The 18,241-nt window shown below is 33.2% G+C and overlaps 1 protein-coding gene across 7 annotated transcripts in view; it reads left to right on the top strand.

Moving 5' to 3' along the window:
- Hdx (highly divergent homeobox) overlaps window positions 1-18,241 on the top strand; it is a 241,788-nt gene that overhangs the window by 189,225 nt on the left and 34,322 nt on the right. For all 7 annotated transcript variants that reach the window (XR_015445582.1, XR_002390573.2, XM_087196636.1 and 4 more), the window contains 3 exons: window positions 7,130-7,337; window positions 14,511-14,590; window positions 17,409-17,492. Coding sequence is in view for 5 of the 7 variants with exons in the window: in XM_087196636.1 (XP_087052762.1) it covers window positions 7,130-7,337; window positions 14,511-14,590; window positions 17,409-17,492 (372 nt within the window). In the remaining 2 variants the exon portion in view is untranslated. The remainder of the gene's footprint in view (window positions 1-7,129; window positions 7,338-14,510; window positions 14,591-17,408; window positions 17,493-18,241) is intronic.

Raw genomic sequence — 18,241 nt, 5'->3', positions numbered from 1 at the left:
ACCAAGCTGTTGGCGGGTGGGTGTGTCCGGGGTGGGGGTGGGGGGGTCCTCCTCATCCTGTCTTGGTCTCAAGCCTGTCTTGGTCGCAAGCTGGTGGAGCAAGAGGGAGGAAGCAGGTCCCAGTCCCGAATTTGTAATATTTAAATAGAGTGCTATTTGAGAAGAATGCATATGTATATAGATATATTTTATGTGACATTGCTTGGATTGTAAAGTTTTAGCATTATTAAGTGTTGTAAGCCTTGAAAAAGTACATGTATATTTTGGCTGACTGTCTATGTTGGATTGCAATGCATACTTTAGCATAAATAGTCAGAAAACAAGTAAAGCAGAAGCCAGATATTTGAGTTTAAAGTTTACCATCATTATTTCAGTCTTGAAGTCAGTAATTTGATGAGATTTTATTTTAAGTTTTGTATTTTCAAAGAACTGTACATTTGGGAGTTTAAATATATTTAATATACCATAAAACCAGAAATAATGGATGTTATAAAAAAAATTGAAAAAAAAGTTGAAACTGCCCAAGGAGACAGCTTTGTCTTATGTTTTGTTATTGACCAATGTCTCTGTTAGTCATGCAAATAAGCTCATGTTTAATATTAATTGCAGAAGTGAGAGTTATAGCCCTTGTCTGAAAGCATCTGTTAAACTGGAGAGGAGAATTGAGACCTGGGAAAGAGTGATTAATGAATCAAGGCCAATACCCCCAATCTTTCTAGAGCAATAAGAAGCTTTTCAAAGGAACAGGCTAGGCTCAACCAAACCAACAAGCAAACATACATATTTCTTTCTATAAAATGCATCTTCCACAAACCTGCTTTCAACATACTTGAGACTTCTAATTTTATTATTTCTCTTTTTCTTCATCATGCAAAATCCTCTTACATCAAAAATGTATCATTATACATGTAGCTTTCTTTATATTTTACTCTCTGTCCTACTTACTATATAGTCATTCTACAACAAATTTGCTTGTGGCTGCTTACCTTTTATTTTCTTTTTTTTCTTCTTCCCCTTTGGTCATATAGAAAAGCTCAGCTTGTTACAATGTAGATATGACTGGCTGTCAACAAGCGACCATTGACTGCCAATGAATTAAGTGACCTTGTCTGTATTGAAGCAGAAGGATAACAAGCTCTTTAACTTCAGTCTAAGAATTTATGAAGAATTAGAAATGTTTTAAGCATATCAGTTAAATAAAAATCCCAAGTTAAATTGAAAGCCAAAGGTAAATTCATGAAGCAGCTAAGCTTTGTATCAATGGACTCTTGAAACCTAGGAAGTGATATTTATGTCCAAAAGACTGGCTGGACAAAATTTCAGGAAGAATTTTTTGCCCCTACCTTTGTTTCCCAGGCTTAGAACATTTTTTAATTATTTTTGGTTGATCCCTGTGACTGAGGTTTTTCTGTAATAACCTCTAGTGGAGTTATTATATGTACTCTGAGAGCAGCATTCTTTTACATTCAGCAGGTGGTATTTATAGACGAATTGTTTATTTTGGCTTATGCATAAGGTTATTGAGTCATTCCAAATGTCTTTTTTATTTTGTGTCAGTTTTGTGTTTGTGTCAGTTTTGCTTTTCTTAAAATAAGTCTCAGGTGTTCTGTATCTTCTGTGTGGACAGAGTACGTAGTTGAAGAAGGTCAACCAAAGATGGAGTGGTGTGTGTCTCACTCTTTTTCAGAACCCATTACACACAAGCACAGAATTTCCTGGGTAACCCCCTGATTGTGAAAGAAGTGAATTTACTTCTTTAGATCCCAGTTGCACTCCAGAGGCAGCTAAAGGCTGTAATTTGATACTTTTGTAAGAGTGAATTGTTGAGCTCAAACTAAGCAGCTGCAGGTTTTGTGTTAAACTCTGGAATTTTTGAACCTCTGTAAAAATAGTGATAATTGTTTCTTTGGGGAGAACATGATATCTTATACTTGTTATTATAATTTTAATTTGTCGCATATAGTCTGAACCAATTTCTGGGCTTTTGGTGGCAACTGTTTTTAATTTTGACAAATATCTTATTTATTATTTTTGTGAACTTTTAAACATAACTTTCTTTGCTACAGTTATAACATTTCCAGGACTACAAGGCTTGAGCTTTATGAGATCCCATCCCCACATTTTGGCCAAGTCTTAATCCTTTCTGCAATATTTAAATTTCTTCCTTAAGAGGAGCCCCTATGAGAGGGGAAGATGGATGGGTAAATGAAGCTCCTGAGGGGGGCAAAGGAGGAGTGGAGAGGGAAACACTTTCTCCTTTGGTGCCTGTTTTGTTTGTGTGGTGGAAATAGAAACCCTGCAAAGGTGCTGTATAACAAGATGAGCATCCTTTACTGAGCTGAGGCATTCTTTCAATTTGCAACCAAATTGTTCCCAGTTTTCCATGTCCAAGTTACCCTCCAATGGGAACCAGGGACAGTGCTGGTGAATGACAATTAACAATTCAATAAACCAAGGCTCTGAAACTTTGGATCCAGATATTTTATAAGATATTGTATGTATTGCTTAAAATGTTTTTCCTCTTTAGACAAAGTTGCACTTATGGTAGTAACACAAATGAGAAAACAAAAACAAAAGATAAGTGAAAGTGCAAAGAAACATTGTGCCCACTCAGTAAGCAATTGGACAATGATGATCTCTGGGTTGAAAAGACTTAGGCTGCAACATCACTGGGATGTTCCAGGTTATTTTGTGGCCATCTTTATCTTCCTTACTGAGACTAAAATGAAGAGTTGGACGTCCTAAGTTTTTTTCAGGCTTTGGGAGGCCAGTCCTCTATGCTGAGTGGTAGCTGCAGGTTTTGCCTTGCAGTTTCATACCTCACAGTGCTGCCCCATTTTTTCTTTGACTCAGGCATGAGCTTGTGCCCCACATTGAGTGCTACTTGTCACAGTATGTGAGCATGGCTGCATAGAAGATGAAAAGAATTACTCTGAAACAAGATTTAGTTCAAGCACTGGGATCTCAAAGTGGCTGCCTATTGGGCATAAGAGAGCCTCAGAGAAATTGTCCCTAGCTGAGACCTCTGGAAGTATTTATTTGTAACTCAAGGATACAAGAAAAAAAAGATTTAGAGAAAAAGCGTTTTGTAACATATTATATAGGAGTTTGTGGGGGGGGGTAGGAATAGGATGGCTTGTTATGTGACCCATGTTGACCTAGTTCAGGAAATCTTAGAAGGAACACATTAGGCAAAGCAAACATCAACAGTAACTTGCCCTAAATTCTTCATACTACTGTCCCGCAGATTCTGGTCTAAACTCTAACCATGCATTACAGGAACATGGGAACTCTTGTTCCCCAAGTTTCCTTCCTCAGCGCATTCAGGTTCAGTGACTCCTTTGGCCAGTGTCTCCCCACATTTGATCTTTAGCAAAGGGGCAAACACACGCACTGGTTAAAGAAGGGCTATTATTACTTTTAAGAAGTCTAGGAAAAAATTTTGGCATACTTTTCCTTTGATCTTAATGAATATCATTAGTTATATGTACAAATTTTCTTAACTTAATAATTTCTAGGTTTATATGTATTATTTACTAATTTATTCATTCAACAAGAGTAAACTGAATATTTACTGAGTTGCAAAACTCTTTTAGTTGTCAGGTGAAAAAATGCAGCTCTCCCAAAAAACTTGCAATTTATCGTGGACAATTTTTTATTGTTTCTAATCTTCAGTTACCCGTGAATATGTAATATATCAGCACCATAAATCTTTAATGAAAATTAGTTTCATCCCATATCTTGTCACACTTTCAATTAATGTCTAACCTTTCTATCTGTTTTGAATTATAGTGGACATATGTTAAAACCTACTGTGGTCATATACTGCATGAACAACACATGATTGAATGTTTGAAATGGATTTTGCAAGACTTATGCTTCATATAAAAGAAATGTGTTTTTATATTTATGATTGTATTTCTTTTTAAATAACCATGGCTAGAATTGAAGTGTCTAAGTAAAGCAGTGTTTTTCATTTACATGACAAAATCTCTTATTTATTATAGCTATTGATTAAAGGTTGTTGGGCACCTAGAGATTGAGTTCAGTGTCCTCACCATATATGGCAAATATAAAATAAGCCAGAATAGAGATTAGATTGCCCAAGATCACATAACCAGTTAGTCACTAGAAGCCAGAATTCTTTGCACCCAGTATAACATCATTTCTATTTCTACCTCACTAGTGTATGTCATATCATGAGACTTTCCTTAGATACTTCTTAGAAGTACACACCCCTCCATCCTAGGCTTGCTGGATCAGAATTTTCAAAGAAAGACCTAGGAGTTTAAATGCTGTCCTTCTTCAAATGATTCCTATTATTAAATTTGAAAAAGACTTTGGAACATGTCATTCTGGTTAAATATTATGGTTGGCTCTTTCTCTTTTTAACACTTGGTCAAAATTCATAATTTGTCTACTTGTTAATTATTTATACTACTACAAGATGATCAGTTCAAGTTCCATCAAGATAGATCATGTCTGTTATGGTTACCATTGTATCCCCAGCACCAAAGTGCTTGAAATTCTTGATACATAGTAGATGTCTAGTGATATGCATGGAATGCATAAACATTTGTCTATCAAAATGGTGTACTTTGAGTATATAACATACATAGTTTATGAAATATGTAATAATATATTTAAGTGAAAATTTGAAGTATAGTTTTAAATTATTTTTTTAGAAATATAATTAGAAATTTATAGGGTCTGTGGGTCCTCATTTTACTAGCCCATTATAATTTATGCTAATAATACATAAAAGTTTTGGCTAAAAAGATATAATATTATTCTGTAGATATATGACCACCATTAAGAGACAATTATTATCAAGGAAAATATAGATTTATAAACTAGTTCCCTAAATTTGCATATAAGGAATTTGAAGACCAAAATGATAAAATATTTGCCCTTGGGGCATATAAAATGGTTGAAAACAAGGTATTTTATGATTAGGGGTGTCAGGTTGAAACAGAGAATAAATTATCTTCAGCATATTTAGTAGTCAAAATGTGGAAGAAGGAGTTTGGGGAGAATCAGATCTGGAACAAATAACTAGAAACTATACAAAATGTAAAGAAGATAATAGATATTAAGTTTCAGGTATAGGAAAAAAAACTGTCCAAAAACTGAACTGGATAAAAATGTAAAATGGTGCATTCCATATTCATGAACTTTTCATGTAAAGACAACATGAAGACTTAAGGTTTTAATCAGGTTGGATGATTCCTAATCACATTGATAAGGGTTATCTTCTTACTTTCTATACCTATTTAAATGTTAATGTGTTCCAATAACACCCTCATGAACACATATAAAATAATGTTTTACCAGTTATTTGGGCACTACATGGCTCAGTAAATGGAAGTCTTGCTAGATATTTGTCAACTTTACTCTTTTAATGAACCCACATTTTGTTGTTGTTTTAAATTAATACACCTTATTTAAAGCAGTGTTAGGTTTATGTTACAGGAGAACAAGAGGACAGAAAGTAAAGCTGTAGACTAGGATAAAATATTTGCTAACCACATGTCTGAAAAAGAACTCATATACAAAATAACTCTCGAAAGACACTATCCTGTGTGTTCAACTAAACACTTCAACTAGAAAATGAAGATATATTTCACTGAAGGGGTTATATGCATGGTAGATAAGCATGTGGAAAGATGTTCAACATCACAGTAATTAGGAAAATCAAATTAGTATCTTGATGCATCTCAGTGGTAAAAAACCCGCTAAGCATGCATGAGGCCCTATCTATATTCAATCTTCAGCAAAAGCAGAATTGTTTTTAAAAAAAGAACTTGATAAGTCATCATTCTACACACCTATGCCAATAGCTAAATTAGATAGATGATAGATAGATAGATACTAAATATTGACAAGAATGCTGAGAAACTCTATTGTGAAGAATGGCTCATAAAACTGTATAATGGCATGGCTCCACTGGAAAACAACTTGGAATTTTCTTATAAAATTTAACGTGTAATTATATAACCCAGAAATTGTATACTTTTACATTTATCCTACAAAAATGCAAACTTACTTCTGCACAAAACCCTTTATATGGCTGTTCATAGTAACTTTTTATGTAATAGTCAAAAAATGAAAACAATTCATATCCTACTTAAATAAACATTCATATACATATATCACAAAATACTACTTGGCAATAAATAAATACTACTTGGCAATAATGCATTATTGACAAACACATCTTGAATGAATCTCCAAAAAAATATTAAGTTAGAAAAAGCTAATTTCTAAACGTCTCATACTGGATAATTTAGTTTACATATATTCTTGAAACAGCTATAGAGATGGAAAACACTTTAGTGATTTCCAGGAATTAGGGATAGTGGAAAGAAGGGGAAAATGTATGGTGTAAAAAAGAGATACAGAAGGGCTGGAGATTTAGCTCAGTGGTTCTGGTGCCTGCCTCGCAAGAGCAAGGTCCCGAGTTCAATACCCGGTACCAAAAAAAACAGAGAGAGAGCGAGAGAGAGATACAGAACTGTATGCACACATTGGATAGTACCAATTTCCTGCTTTTGGTATTGTGCTATAATTAATAAGGTGATAGTTGGAGGAAACAAAATGAACAATACACAAGACCTAACTTTGAAATTTTCTGTGACTCTAAAATTGCTTAAATAAAATGTTTTAAAAATTGGTCCTAAATACAATGGAATAAAATGTTGAAGTATTTAAATAAACAAGGTGACAATTACTGAGCCAAAAAAATTAATAGAGGGCTTAACATCTAGGAAGAACAAGATTGGAAATGAGATATGAACTATAGTTTGTCTGAAAGAAAAACTAATTCATTTTTCTTCTGAAAGATTTGATGAATTATTTTCCTTAGAAAAAACAAAAAATAAACAAATGCCATCTGTAATAGTATGCATGTTTTTGAAAGTCTGAATATTTAGATAAATATTACCCTGCTAATAAACTATTTTAAAATAAAAATAAGTTTTTATTTTAGCTTAGTGAGAGAAAAATTGTTTTATGTACCTTTTTGTTCTTTTGCAGCATAATTTATGTAGCATGCATTTATTATTGTAATGGCCAGAGATACTATGTTTTTTATAATTATAAAATTTCCTCTTGTATTTCTTTTATAAAGACTTGGATTGGCAATCGAAGAAGGAAATATCGTTTAATGGGCATTGAAGTTCCACCTCCAAGAGGAGGTCCTGCTGATTTCTCTGAGCAGCCTGAGTCTGCTTCTTTCTCTGCTTTCACACCAGGAGAAGAAACAGGGCCTGAAGTAGGAGATGATAATGACAGAAATGATGAAGTATCCATCTGTTTGTCCGATGGAAGCTCTCAAGGTACTTTATGTGCTGCACTTCTTAACAATTGCCATTGTATATTTAATGCATTCTTAGGTGTTTTTAATCTTACTACACTTCAAATCTAGCATTTTCAAAACATTTGACTAAGCATTTAAGAAGAAGCAGATTTATTTCTAATGCTTCCTCCTAAATAGTTTCCCACATTATTACAAGAAATATATACTATAATGATCTCCAGAACTTAAAATTGTTGGTTATTATAACAATCTATACATTATAGTTAAGCAATGATTTTTTATTATATGGGAATTTTAGTCAAGTTAGATTAGAACATTATAAACACACTGTAATGGAAGAGAGTATGATATAATGTGATTAACAATAAGGTTATAGTCTGTCAACTGGTAGAAAGTCTTAGCATTTGCTAGCTGATTATGTGATTTTTGGGCAAAGCATTTAATTCATTCTTCTTTTTCATTAAGTTTATTGGTACATTTTAGGTATACAATAGTTATATTCATCATTGGTAACTAGTATTTTTACATGATATATCTTGGTTCTTATTTTTTCCCCATCCCCCTGCCATCTCTTCAACCTCCCCACCTTTTACATTAATTCATTGTTTTTTAATTTTTCTGATTTGCAAAAGGAAATTAGACTGGATCATCTTTATAATACTTCTTGCTGCTCCCCTAAATGAGACAGCAAATAATAGAATGAAGCTATGCCATTCATCCATGACAAGTATACTTTGACTTCAAAAAAGTTTTGATGCCATTTTAACATTTTTATTAATTTTTAATTTACATATAATAAAATTCATCCATTGTAAGTGTATAATTTAGTTATTTTTAGTAAGTTTTAGAGTTTTGCAACTATCACCATCACTAAAATCTAATTTTAAATCATTTTAATAACTACAAAATTCTCCCTTGAGTTCATTTGTAATTAATCCCAATGTCAACTTTAGATAGCCACTCTGCTTTCTTACTTTCTAAATGAAATCATACAATATATAGTCATTTTGTATTGGTGATTGAGAAACAGAGAGGAAGTCATGAACTTGCCTTTTGTCTTTCTTTTATTAGGACATGTTCAGGATATTGACACACTTTCTTTTCCAATTAAATGTTGGTATTTTGTTTTTTTCATGGTGCTTTTTGATTTCAGAATTTTTGTTCATAATTTTTTATGTTATCATGTTTACCAATACTTTTGTTTGTGGTTTCTGACTTTGTTGCTATGATTAGTCTTTCTTATAGTACAATTATGTAAATATACCTCTGTATTTGCCTCTGATATTTTTATGGTTTTATTTTTGCAAATTTGATACTTCCCTTAAAGTATCTTAGGAAAATGCCTAATATTAGTGTTTCAAATAAACAGTTGCCTATATGTGATTTGCTTAATAATCCACCCTTTTTCTAGAGATCTTAAATATACCTTTTAGCCACATATACAGGCATACATATAAGAAAAAAAATATATATATATATACACATTTGTTTTGGAGCTTAGAAGAGAACTCACTACATGAGAAGAAATATACGCTTCACCCACATTAAGGCCAAAAATACTTAGCCATAGAAATAGATTTAATTAAGTATGAAAATAAAACATAATAAGAAAGGACAATGAACAAGAACTGTGTTGCAACATCACCAGATTTGGGAGCTGGTAGGAAAAGATAAAATTTTTATAGAATATTCAGAAACAAGAGAATTAGGATATTATGCTATTTCTAAAAACAAGGAAAGGAAAAGATTTCAGAAAGAAGAGTCATTTTCTCAGTGAACTCAAAGAGACTGAGTAAAAAAGAGACCTTTCGGTAGGGTGTTTAAGAGGATCTTTGAAAATGCAATTAACTGCATGCCCAGTAGGGAGAAGAGAAGATTGCAGTAGGTTAAGTAATGAAAAGGAAAGAAAATCTACAGGGCTATGTATTTTAAGACAAGATATTCGAAAGTTTGTCTATGTGAATATGAAAGTTCTCTTCTTTCACTTATGACTGGTGTTTAGAAAGATGTTAGCAGAATTTAGTGTATGGGAAAACTATGAGGCTGATTTAAAAACCAACAAGAAAATATATTTGACTATTTCCAAGCCCATTATTTCTAATATACTTGGTCCATTACACACATTTTTGTCTTCTACTAGTAATTACTAAATTGCTTGTACCTGAAAATACTTAGAAATTTCCCGTGACTCATGACAGGATCTTTAGAGCATGATGTCTAGAAGCAAGTGAGAGGGAGTTCGGAAATAAGGATTTATGTGTTTCATTGAGTAAGTGGGAGAGCTGTGAAGAAATATTCTGATAGTAGAAAGTATAGAAACCCCTAAGTCTAGTTTCATTCCTCTTCTGCCACTTCTCCTCATCAAAAAAAAAAATCTTAGAAAACAAATAATGGGGAAATGAAAGTTAATTTTAAAGTCCACTTTACTGTTCCATCTTTAATGCTCCTTACACAGGCATCTTTTGGCATATAACAGTATATTCTCTAGACCAGAGGGGGCAAACCTATGGTATACTTGCTACAACAGGCATGCAGAGCCCTCACTCCTGCCATGTGAGCCAACTCTCCTGAACAGCCAAGCATTGGATAATAGTTGCTTTTATTCTAAACTAAAACCTCAGTTTTTATGTTTTATTGCAGTATTGGCACTTTGCTATAAATAAGTGAGTTTTGAGTTGCAGTTTGGGTATTCAGTCTCTAAAAGTTTCTAAAAGGTTCTCTAAAAGGCTGTAGACACCTGGCATACTATTCAAGATCTAATGAGAAAAAGGAGAGACAGAATTTAATGTGTCAAACAAAAAAACACAAAAAGTGATGAGAATTTCTCTGAGAAGCTTATTTTTCTCAGTTGCATGGTAACTTCATTCTCATCAAAAATTGCAACAAAAATGTATTTTCAAACACAGAAAACAGCTCTTTTTTGCAATTTCTTACAAGTTCTATCCTAACCTTACCCACATTTTGCCAATGGAGAATGCTAATCTGATTGGTTTCATCCCTTTGTAATGATTCAATTATTGTATCATCTGATTTAGACTAATATTATACCTTTAGAAGATGGTAACCATATATTTTTCCCATTTATGAAAATGCAATTAGATGGATGTCTATTTTGAGATTTCTATTAATTACATCTTAGAGATATAAATATAGAATAATGACAGTAGAATATACTATTTGCAAAACCTAATAACAGAAATTCAGAGTCCTTATAACACAGATGTTCATTCTGAATGTCTAAGAAAGGAAAAATATAGCTTTATGCTGAGCCTTACATATTACATGATAAATATCACTCAAAAATTACATAAATTTTTCTTTTAAAAATTTACACAAGCAAAAATTAGGATTTTTAAAAAATTTCAGTAAAGGGCAAATTTAACCAGAGTCAACAAAATGTGCTACTTATCTTTTAGCAGGTTCAAATCCATTGTTCTTTTTCTGAGAGAGCAGATATTTACTTGCCTGACACATAGTTTCTGAATTACCACTTGTTTCCAACTTCTACCTCTTACCTTCTCATGAGTTTTCTTTCCTTTTCTCTATGTGGGAGTGAAAAGAAAAAAGGTATTGTTAGGTTTTTTTTAAAAGCTACATGGATTCACTCCCTCACAATTGCTAACTTCAACTGGAGTTGCTGACTGTGAACATATAGCTGAGTACTCTAAAGGATTTTAACTGATTAACAATATTACTTATTTTCCAATCAGCAGAGCTGGCTTCCTTGAAGAATTATGAGATGCACTGACAGTGGTTAGCTTTCAGACTTTCATTTATGTTGAAACTCTCTATAAGCAAAAGAAAATGATTTTTATTCAACTTATCACTTTATACATTTTATTTTAGAAATCATCAAATTAGTTTTTAGGTCTTCTAAAATAATCAAAACAATGCAAAAATATGTTGCTACTAAAGCAGAACTCTGTAAAAGCTATAAGTCAGAACAGGAAAATAAGGTAAATATATAAGGAACGGTACTAGTAATTATCTTTTGTGATGAACAATATATCCCCTCTTCAGGCCACAAGTGTTATTAGCTGGTCTGCAGCTAAAGCTGATGATAACCCCTGCCTTCAATTCATCTAGTTGCCAATTGTGTAGGACTCCAAATGTCTGTAATTTGAAGAGTCTAAATAATGAATAGGTAAAAGTTCCTCTGTCTATGAAATGTTCTTTTTTAAACATGTAAATTGACATGTTTTAGTTTCCACATATAAATGAAATCATGCAATATTGTACATTCTGTCTGCCTTGTTCCACTTAGCAAAACATCTTCCAGGTCCATCTTATTGTAGCAAATGGACCATCCTTTTGTAGCAAATGGTAGGAGGAATAAAGGTAAAATATATAGAAATAGAGAATTTAAAAATGCTGAACAAGGTTGGGGCCCACGAGGAAATGGGGAAAAGTAAAATGTATTTAATTATCTCTAAGAGTTGCCAAAGTCCTAACAGATTCATCATTGCTAAAAAGTGTAAATCCAAAGTCCCCTCTGAGATTTTAGGCAAGGTCTTAGGTGTGAGGCCCTATAAAAATGAAAAGAAGTTAAACTTTCAACATATAATGGCACAGAAATTCCAAAAGGTAGAAATAGGTGGATAGAAAGTAATGAGATCAAAGGAAGAACAAAATCCAGCAAGGTAAACATTAAATCACATGGTTCCATGTCCAGAACCTGGGGCAATCTGTGGCAAATTGTGAACCCCAGAGCTTGGGAAGCCCTGGACCTTCAGTATTGCTGGTGATTGTTATAGCACTCATGGCTCCTCTCTTGGGCCTGCTTTGCTCACTCTTTGGAGCTTTCCTCAGATGGTTCACATTCCTTGATTCTCCAACTTTCTAGGGGTCTCAATCAGCTTTTAGGCTTCACACTCACTGCTTCACACAGTGCCCTCTCAGGGGCACAGTGCCTAGCCTCCCAGGCCTTCTTCTGGAATCTGAGTGGAAGTTTCTCAGACCCCACAACTCTTCGAATCCCTGCATTCCTGTAAAACTAGGACCACCTGGGGCTGGGGATTTAGTTCAGTGGTTCCACCACCTGCCTCGCAAGCACAAGGTTATGAGTTCAATCCTGCCCCCAAATATAGCTGAGTCACAGCCTCAATATTAGACTGCCTTGAAATTTCTTTTGCCAGATTAATTAGGCTGCTGCTCTGAATCTTATTCTGCTGCAATATATCTGGACATGAGCAAAATGTAGACAAATTTTCTGCCAAAGTATAACACACATGGCCTGGAATCCAACTGCCAATGCAGCCCCTTTTCCCAACTGAAACCTCTTGAACCTGGTCTTTATGCATTGCATTTCTATCATCATTCTGGTCTTCTGAGCTGTGACCAGAATCTTCTATCAAGCTTAGCTTACAGCATTCTAGGGCCTCTTCTCCGGTTGGCACCTGCAAACCTTGCTAACCTCATCCTACAGAACAGTTACAGAGGCTTCTGAACCACATATTCAGGTAGCACCCCGGCAATGTCCCCACTTCTTTGATACTAAAATCTGTCTTAGTTACTCTCTTGTCACTGGGACACACTACACAACACCCACTAGAGGAGAGGTTTATTTTGACTCAGTTTGTAGAGCTTTCAGTCCATACACAGCTTGCTCCAAGGCAGGTGGTATTGCAGAGGAGGCTTGCTTATAGCATTGCAGGCAGGAAGCAGAGAGCAATCAGGAGAGGAGGGAGGGAGATACATCCCTCCAGGCCATGCCACTAGTGATGCACCTCTTCCAACCAACATCAAAATTACTATAACCTCATCATTATTTACCTTCCAACATCAAAATTACTATAACCTCATCAGAGGACTAATTCAGTGATGAGTATCATGCCCACATGATTCAATCACCTCAAAAAAAAAAAAACCAACTGTGATTACATAAGGCTTTGAATGAGCATCTAGGTATAAACCATAACATCAGTGAAAGGCTACAAAGTACCAAATGCATAAGATGAATAAGTGGAAAGATCTAGTGTAGAACAAAAGCTGTATAATTAATGAAAATATACTATATTCAGAATTTTTACTAAATGATTATAGCTACTGTTGCCTGTAAGGGGTGGGTAACTATGTGAAATGGGGGGGATGCTTATTTTTTAATATAGGAAACATTTTACTATATATGAGTGTACTATAACATCCTGTTGTATACTGTGCAAAGGAAGGAAAGGATATTCCTATATTGTACTTCTAAAAGGAAGGAGTGAGAGTAATCTAAAACAGGGAGATAAATATATGCAGAAACTCAATGGTTCAAACTAGCCACATCCCGTAGCTTAGCGTGGAAAGTATTTTAGTTTACTTCTTTCTCTGAATTAACTTCTTCTCTCAATTTTTTCCTTTCTCTATTTTAAAATATTGAATTTGATCAGAAAAAAAGAAAGAGTTCCTTTCAGAAAATATTGAGAAACAATAAAAATAGTAATAAGCCTATCCTCCTGAAAATAGGGGTGAGGAGATATTTTTGTTTTTTCTCTTTGCATATATGAGAAAGAGAGAGCGTATAGAGAACGTACATGCAGTCACATATTTCCATGTTTTCACAAAATTAGAAATGTGCGGCATATAGTTTTTTATCTAGCATTAGAGTATTATATCATTTTTCTTATGACAAACAATATGTATTCATTAAGAAAACTATTTAAATACATAAAAAATGAAGAAAAATTTTAAAACACATATAATTCTATCTAGAGATAATAACAGCAATGTTTTGGTACAAATAAAGCCATTCTATTTTTCTCCATGTAAATATTTTTTTTAATTTACAAAATCAACAGTATGTGTACCTATGGAGTAGGTTTTGTCAGTGTCACTTTTTAACTTTCCAATTCATAATGAGTATTTGCCTTGTTATTAACTATTCTACTTCATTTTTAGGGGTTGCACAGCATTTATTATAGGGATAGGTTTAACTGAATTTTCCAATCCTCCATTGTTTAAGCTATAGGTTTCTTTTATTTTTATCTATTCTATATAGTACACTGGTGACTATCCTTGTATTTGCATCCTCTCACACTTATTTGCTTAGGATACATTCTTAGAAATATAATTGGTTTTCAAAGCATGTGTGAATTGAATTTGCCACTTATGTCTGTGTGATAAAGAAATTATTTGTGATCTTAAAAAAGGCATTCACAATAAAGTTTTGAGGCATGAAAAATGAAATCACATTTTCTTTTTCTTATAGAAGAGCCCAATGAAGTTGTTCCAAATGAGACTAGGGTTCATAAGAAGGAAAAGCAACATGCAGTATGCACAGATAATGTGGTATGTACAGTTTAAAATTCCTTCCTCACATATGATGACATCATGTATACATTGTCAGTTGGTGACTATCTAGACATTATGAAAATAAAATCTTGCTCTACTTGACAAACCAAAACTGAACTTTCACCAATGAAGTTATTTCTCTGAGTATTTAATTAATAAAATTTTGATACTCAAATTTTTTTTACTTAGGAAATTTGCAAATATGTGAACCTAATAGTACAAATATGACATTTTTACCTATGTTATTTTTTTCTTCAATACTCTTAGCAAAGGACAAGTTTCTTCTCATTTGACAGCAGAATTAAAATGGAGTTTAGCTTGAGATGATGAAAGAAGTCTTTGTTAGTTTTGGCACTTGTATGCAAAGAAGGATTTATGACTCTGAGTTCTCTGAGACCATAACTATTTCTATTGAATTTGGAATCTTTCCTTTTTTCTAGTCAAGTAGGATTCTGTTAGTCATAGTAAAAATCACATAAAGGAAGAAAGACATTAGGAATTTGAATAGCAAGCAGAGGTGGCTGTCAGTGAATTAAAATGGGATATGTAGAAAATGTAATCATAAAATATTATTCCCTCGGCAGCTGTTTTAATAGTATCTGTTTATTTTTGACCCCCATCAAGTAGTGCAGAAAAGTAGGAAGATACTATTGAGGAAATATCAGAAATAAAGAGGAATGCGGTTGTGCTTTATTTTTCTTTTGAATTAGTATTCTGTTCTTGATTACAGCTGTTAAAAGGTATCCCCTATGATGGATTTTTCTGTTCCAAAACACTGTGATTTCAAAATTTACCCCAGGTCCCATTACATACATTACTTATTTGACACTATAATCCTGTCACATCTCTGTTAATAAAAATCGAGTGCAGAAAATACAGTGTCTTATTTGTTAAATATCAAAATATATAACATTTTTTTCACATGCAGAATGTAATGTAAGGTTTCCCTTTATTAATTTCAGTCCTTCTTGGAAGCCATTTCTGAGCCTTCTAATACTAAATTCATCCAGCATATAGTAAAGGAAGCTTTCATTTTGAGACAAAGTCGTGTTTGCATGAGATAGCTGATAATAATTGTTTTTCATAATTATGAATTGTGCTAATATACTTAAATATTAGTAATAATCTTCCACTGTAGTTTTGAGCTATAGTGTAGAAGTTATATACAATTATTTACAAGTTGAAACCACTTTTCTACTAAAGACATGCTCATTTGTAGCCTGAATGTCTCTGCACTGAATCTCCCCTGAAGCAGACACTGGAAAATAATAAATGAGGTCATGACATGGGATGATTCACAGTCACTTAGGCACTTAAATTTTCAAGGAATGATTGATTTACAGAGACAAACTCCAAAGTTTGTCTACAAACTTTGTCCTCCTCTGCCTACAACTTATGTGTAGTGTACCGCCAATTATTCATGAGTGACAAATCATGTACACATAAAAGACCTACTTATATTCACAAATCTATACATTGTCCTTTGATATCTTCTTCCTAAATTGCCCTACTCTTAGAACCATCCCAAATAGATAAAGAATCAAAAATCAAGAAAGCATTAAATCTGAAGTTTAGGGAGAGTATATATGATTACACCCAAGTTTATAGTTATTATAATAGAAAACATTTCATTCCTCTCTAGGCAGTGATAGAAACAAATTTCATTGCAGCTGACGTTGTGAGTCAGAAGTCTGCAGTTCAGAAACCCTGTAATTGCATTGCATCTTCATAAGCAATGTATCAAATATGATCATTTAAATTTTCTTGTGATTTTTAATCACCTTATATATTGATGGATATGAAGCCTAATTTCAAATTCTGCTTATGACATGCTGCCATTAATGTAGTTGTTACTAAAAGACTGTCTTTTGACTAAATCTAGCTCAGCTTTTCCCTTTTTGAGATTTTCTTTTGTGTTGGCAGCATTTGAATGTTTAAAGGTTTTTTTTTCCTTAACTATGATTTTATATGCAAAAGATAAAATAAGATCTGCTTTTGTCCTTTGCTTTTTTACAAAAGGTTATGTGAGTTGTTTTTTTTAGTAGACAACTTGCCTTACCTTCATGGCTGGAGCTTATTGGTCATTCTTTTCATGAGCACTGAGCTGTTTTGTTCATTCTTCTAATAGATATTTAATACCTACTGTGTGCAAAATAATGTACAAGGTATTCTGACCTTTATAAAGCCAAGAACAGCAGCATCTCTCCCTGTCTTTCTCTCCTTCTCTACTCGCTCTTGTCACTGTTCAGTGAAGAAAACAAATCACCATGTAATTTTCATCATTACACCGTAGGGCTTGTGTTTCTATCCTCTTGCTAAAGGAGTGCAGTAAATATGTGAAAGTTTAGAAATTGTATTTGCCTTTAGAATGCATGCCATATGTTAATATATTACATCAGAAGCAAGGAACAGGCATGTGGTGACAGAAAAGAAAACCCTTCCTATCAATTATATGTTTACCTTTAAAATAGACTACACTTAAAGAAAGCAAGTTACCTAACACTGAATGGTGCTATTTAAGCAGAATTTGAATGTCTATTTTTTTCAAGAATATTGTGAAAACAATTTCTATTTAGTATTTTATAAAATGTATTTTCTATTACCTAATCAGTACTCAGTTAAAAGAAGGAGAGAGCTGAGAGATACACTATGTATAGCACTGAGGAGCCAGTGAATTTTTAGAGTTTACTGCAGAAAATCTAAACTAGCTAATTCAATCACTAAAGTTAAACATTGCATATGTAAGTTTTATATATTGTTGAGTATAGTTATAATGATTTGATATATATTTATAAAAATTTCACTTGTGTTACAGAAAATAGAAATTATTGATGATGAAGAAAATGATATGATAAGTAATTCTGAAGTAGAACAAGTAAATTCTCTCTTGGATTATAAGGTAAAAGTAATTTCAAATTATGGGTATATTAAATAAAAGTATTAAATGAAAGAAGCTTTTATGATAGTTATCATATTTTATTAGTGCATGTTCATATTACATAATAGTGAGGTTATTTTGGGAACTTGACATTGAATTTAATACATCTTAATCAACTTAAATTCCATTACCCACTACTCTTTCCTACCCAATCTCATTGATCTTTTTTTCCTGCCTCCAAAAGTCTACTTACTGGTTTCCTGTAATCTCTCCTTTAATTTTTCATTTAATGGCCTAGTTACTGAGTTAGTTATTAGGTTTCTCCTATAAGAGAAATCATGTTATATTTGACTTTTACTTCACATGAGGGTTTCTAGTTTTATATATTTTATTGCAAATCATATAATTCCATTCTTCTTTATGGCTTAGTAGTATTCCACTGTGTATATACACCACATTTTCTTTATCCATTCAGCTATTGATAGGCATCAAGGTAGTTTTCACATTTAAATGTTGCGAATTGCGCTGTATACACATGAGCATTCATTTGTCACTGTAGTATGCAGTCCTTAATTCTTTCAGGAATTTTTCCAGGATTGGACAAATGATCAAGTGATATTTCTCTGTTCAGTCTTTTGAGGAATCTATATACTAAATTCCATAGTGGTTGTACTAGTTTCCATTCCCACCACAAATGTTGGATTCCTTTTTCCTCAAATTTTCTCCAACTTTCATTGTTTTTTGTTTGACTGGACTGAGAAGGAATTTCA

This window comes from Heterocephalus glaber, unplaced genomic scaffold, assembly GCF_053883595.1.
Source record: "Heterocephalus glaber isolate CG9 unplaced genomic scaffold, H.glaber_assembly_v1.0 deba00001613, whole genome shotgun sequence".
In the NCBI taxonomy this organism is placed as follows: domain Eukaryota; kingdom Metazoa; phylum Chordata; class Mammalia; order Rodentia; family Bathyergidae; genus Heterocephalus; species Heterocephalus glaber.
The sequence above is the reverse complement of the archived record's forward strand: the minus strand, read 5'-3'. Positions and strand labels throughout refer to the sequence as shown.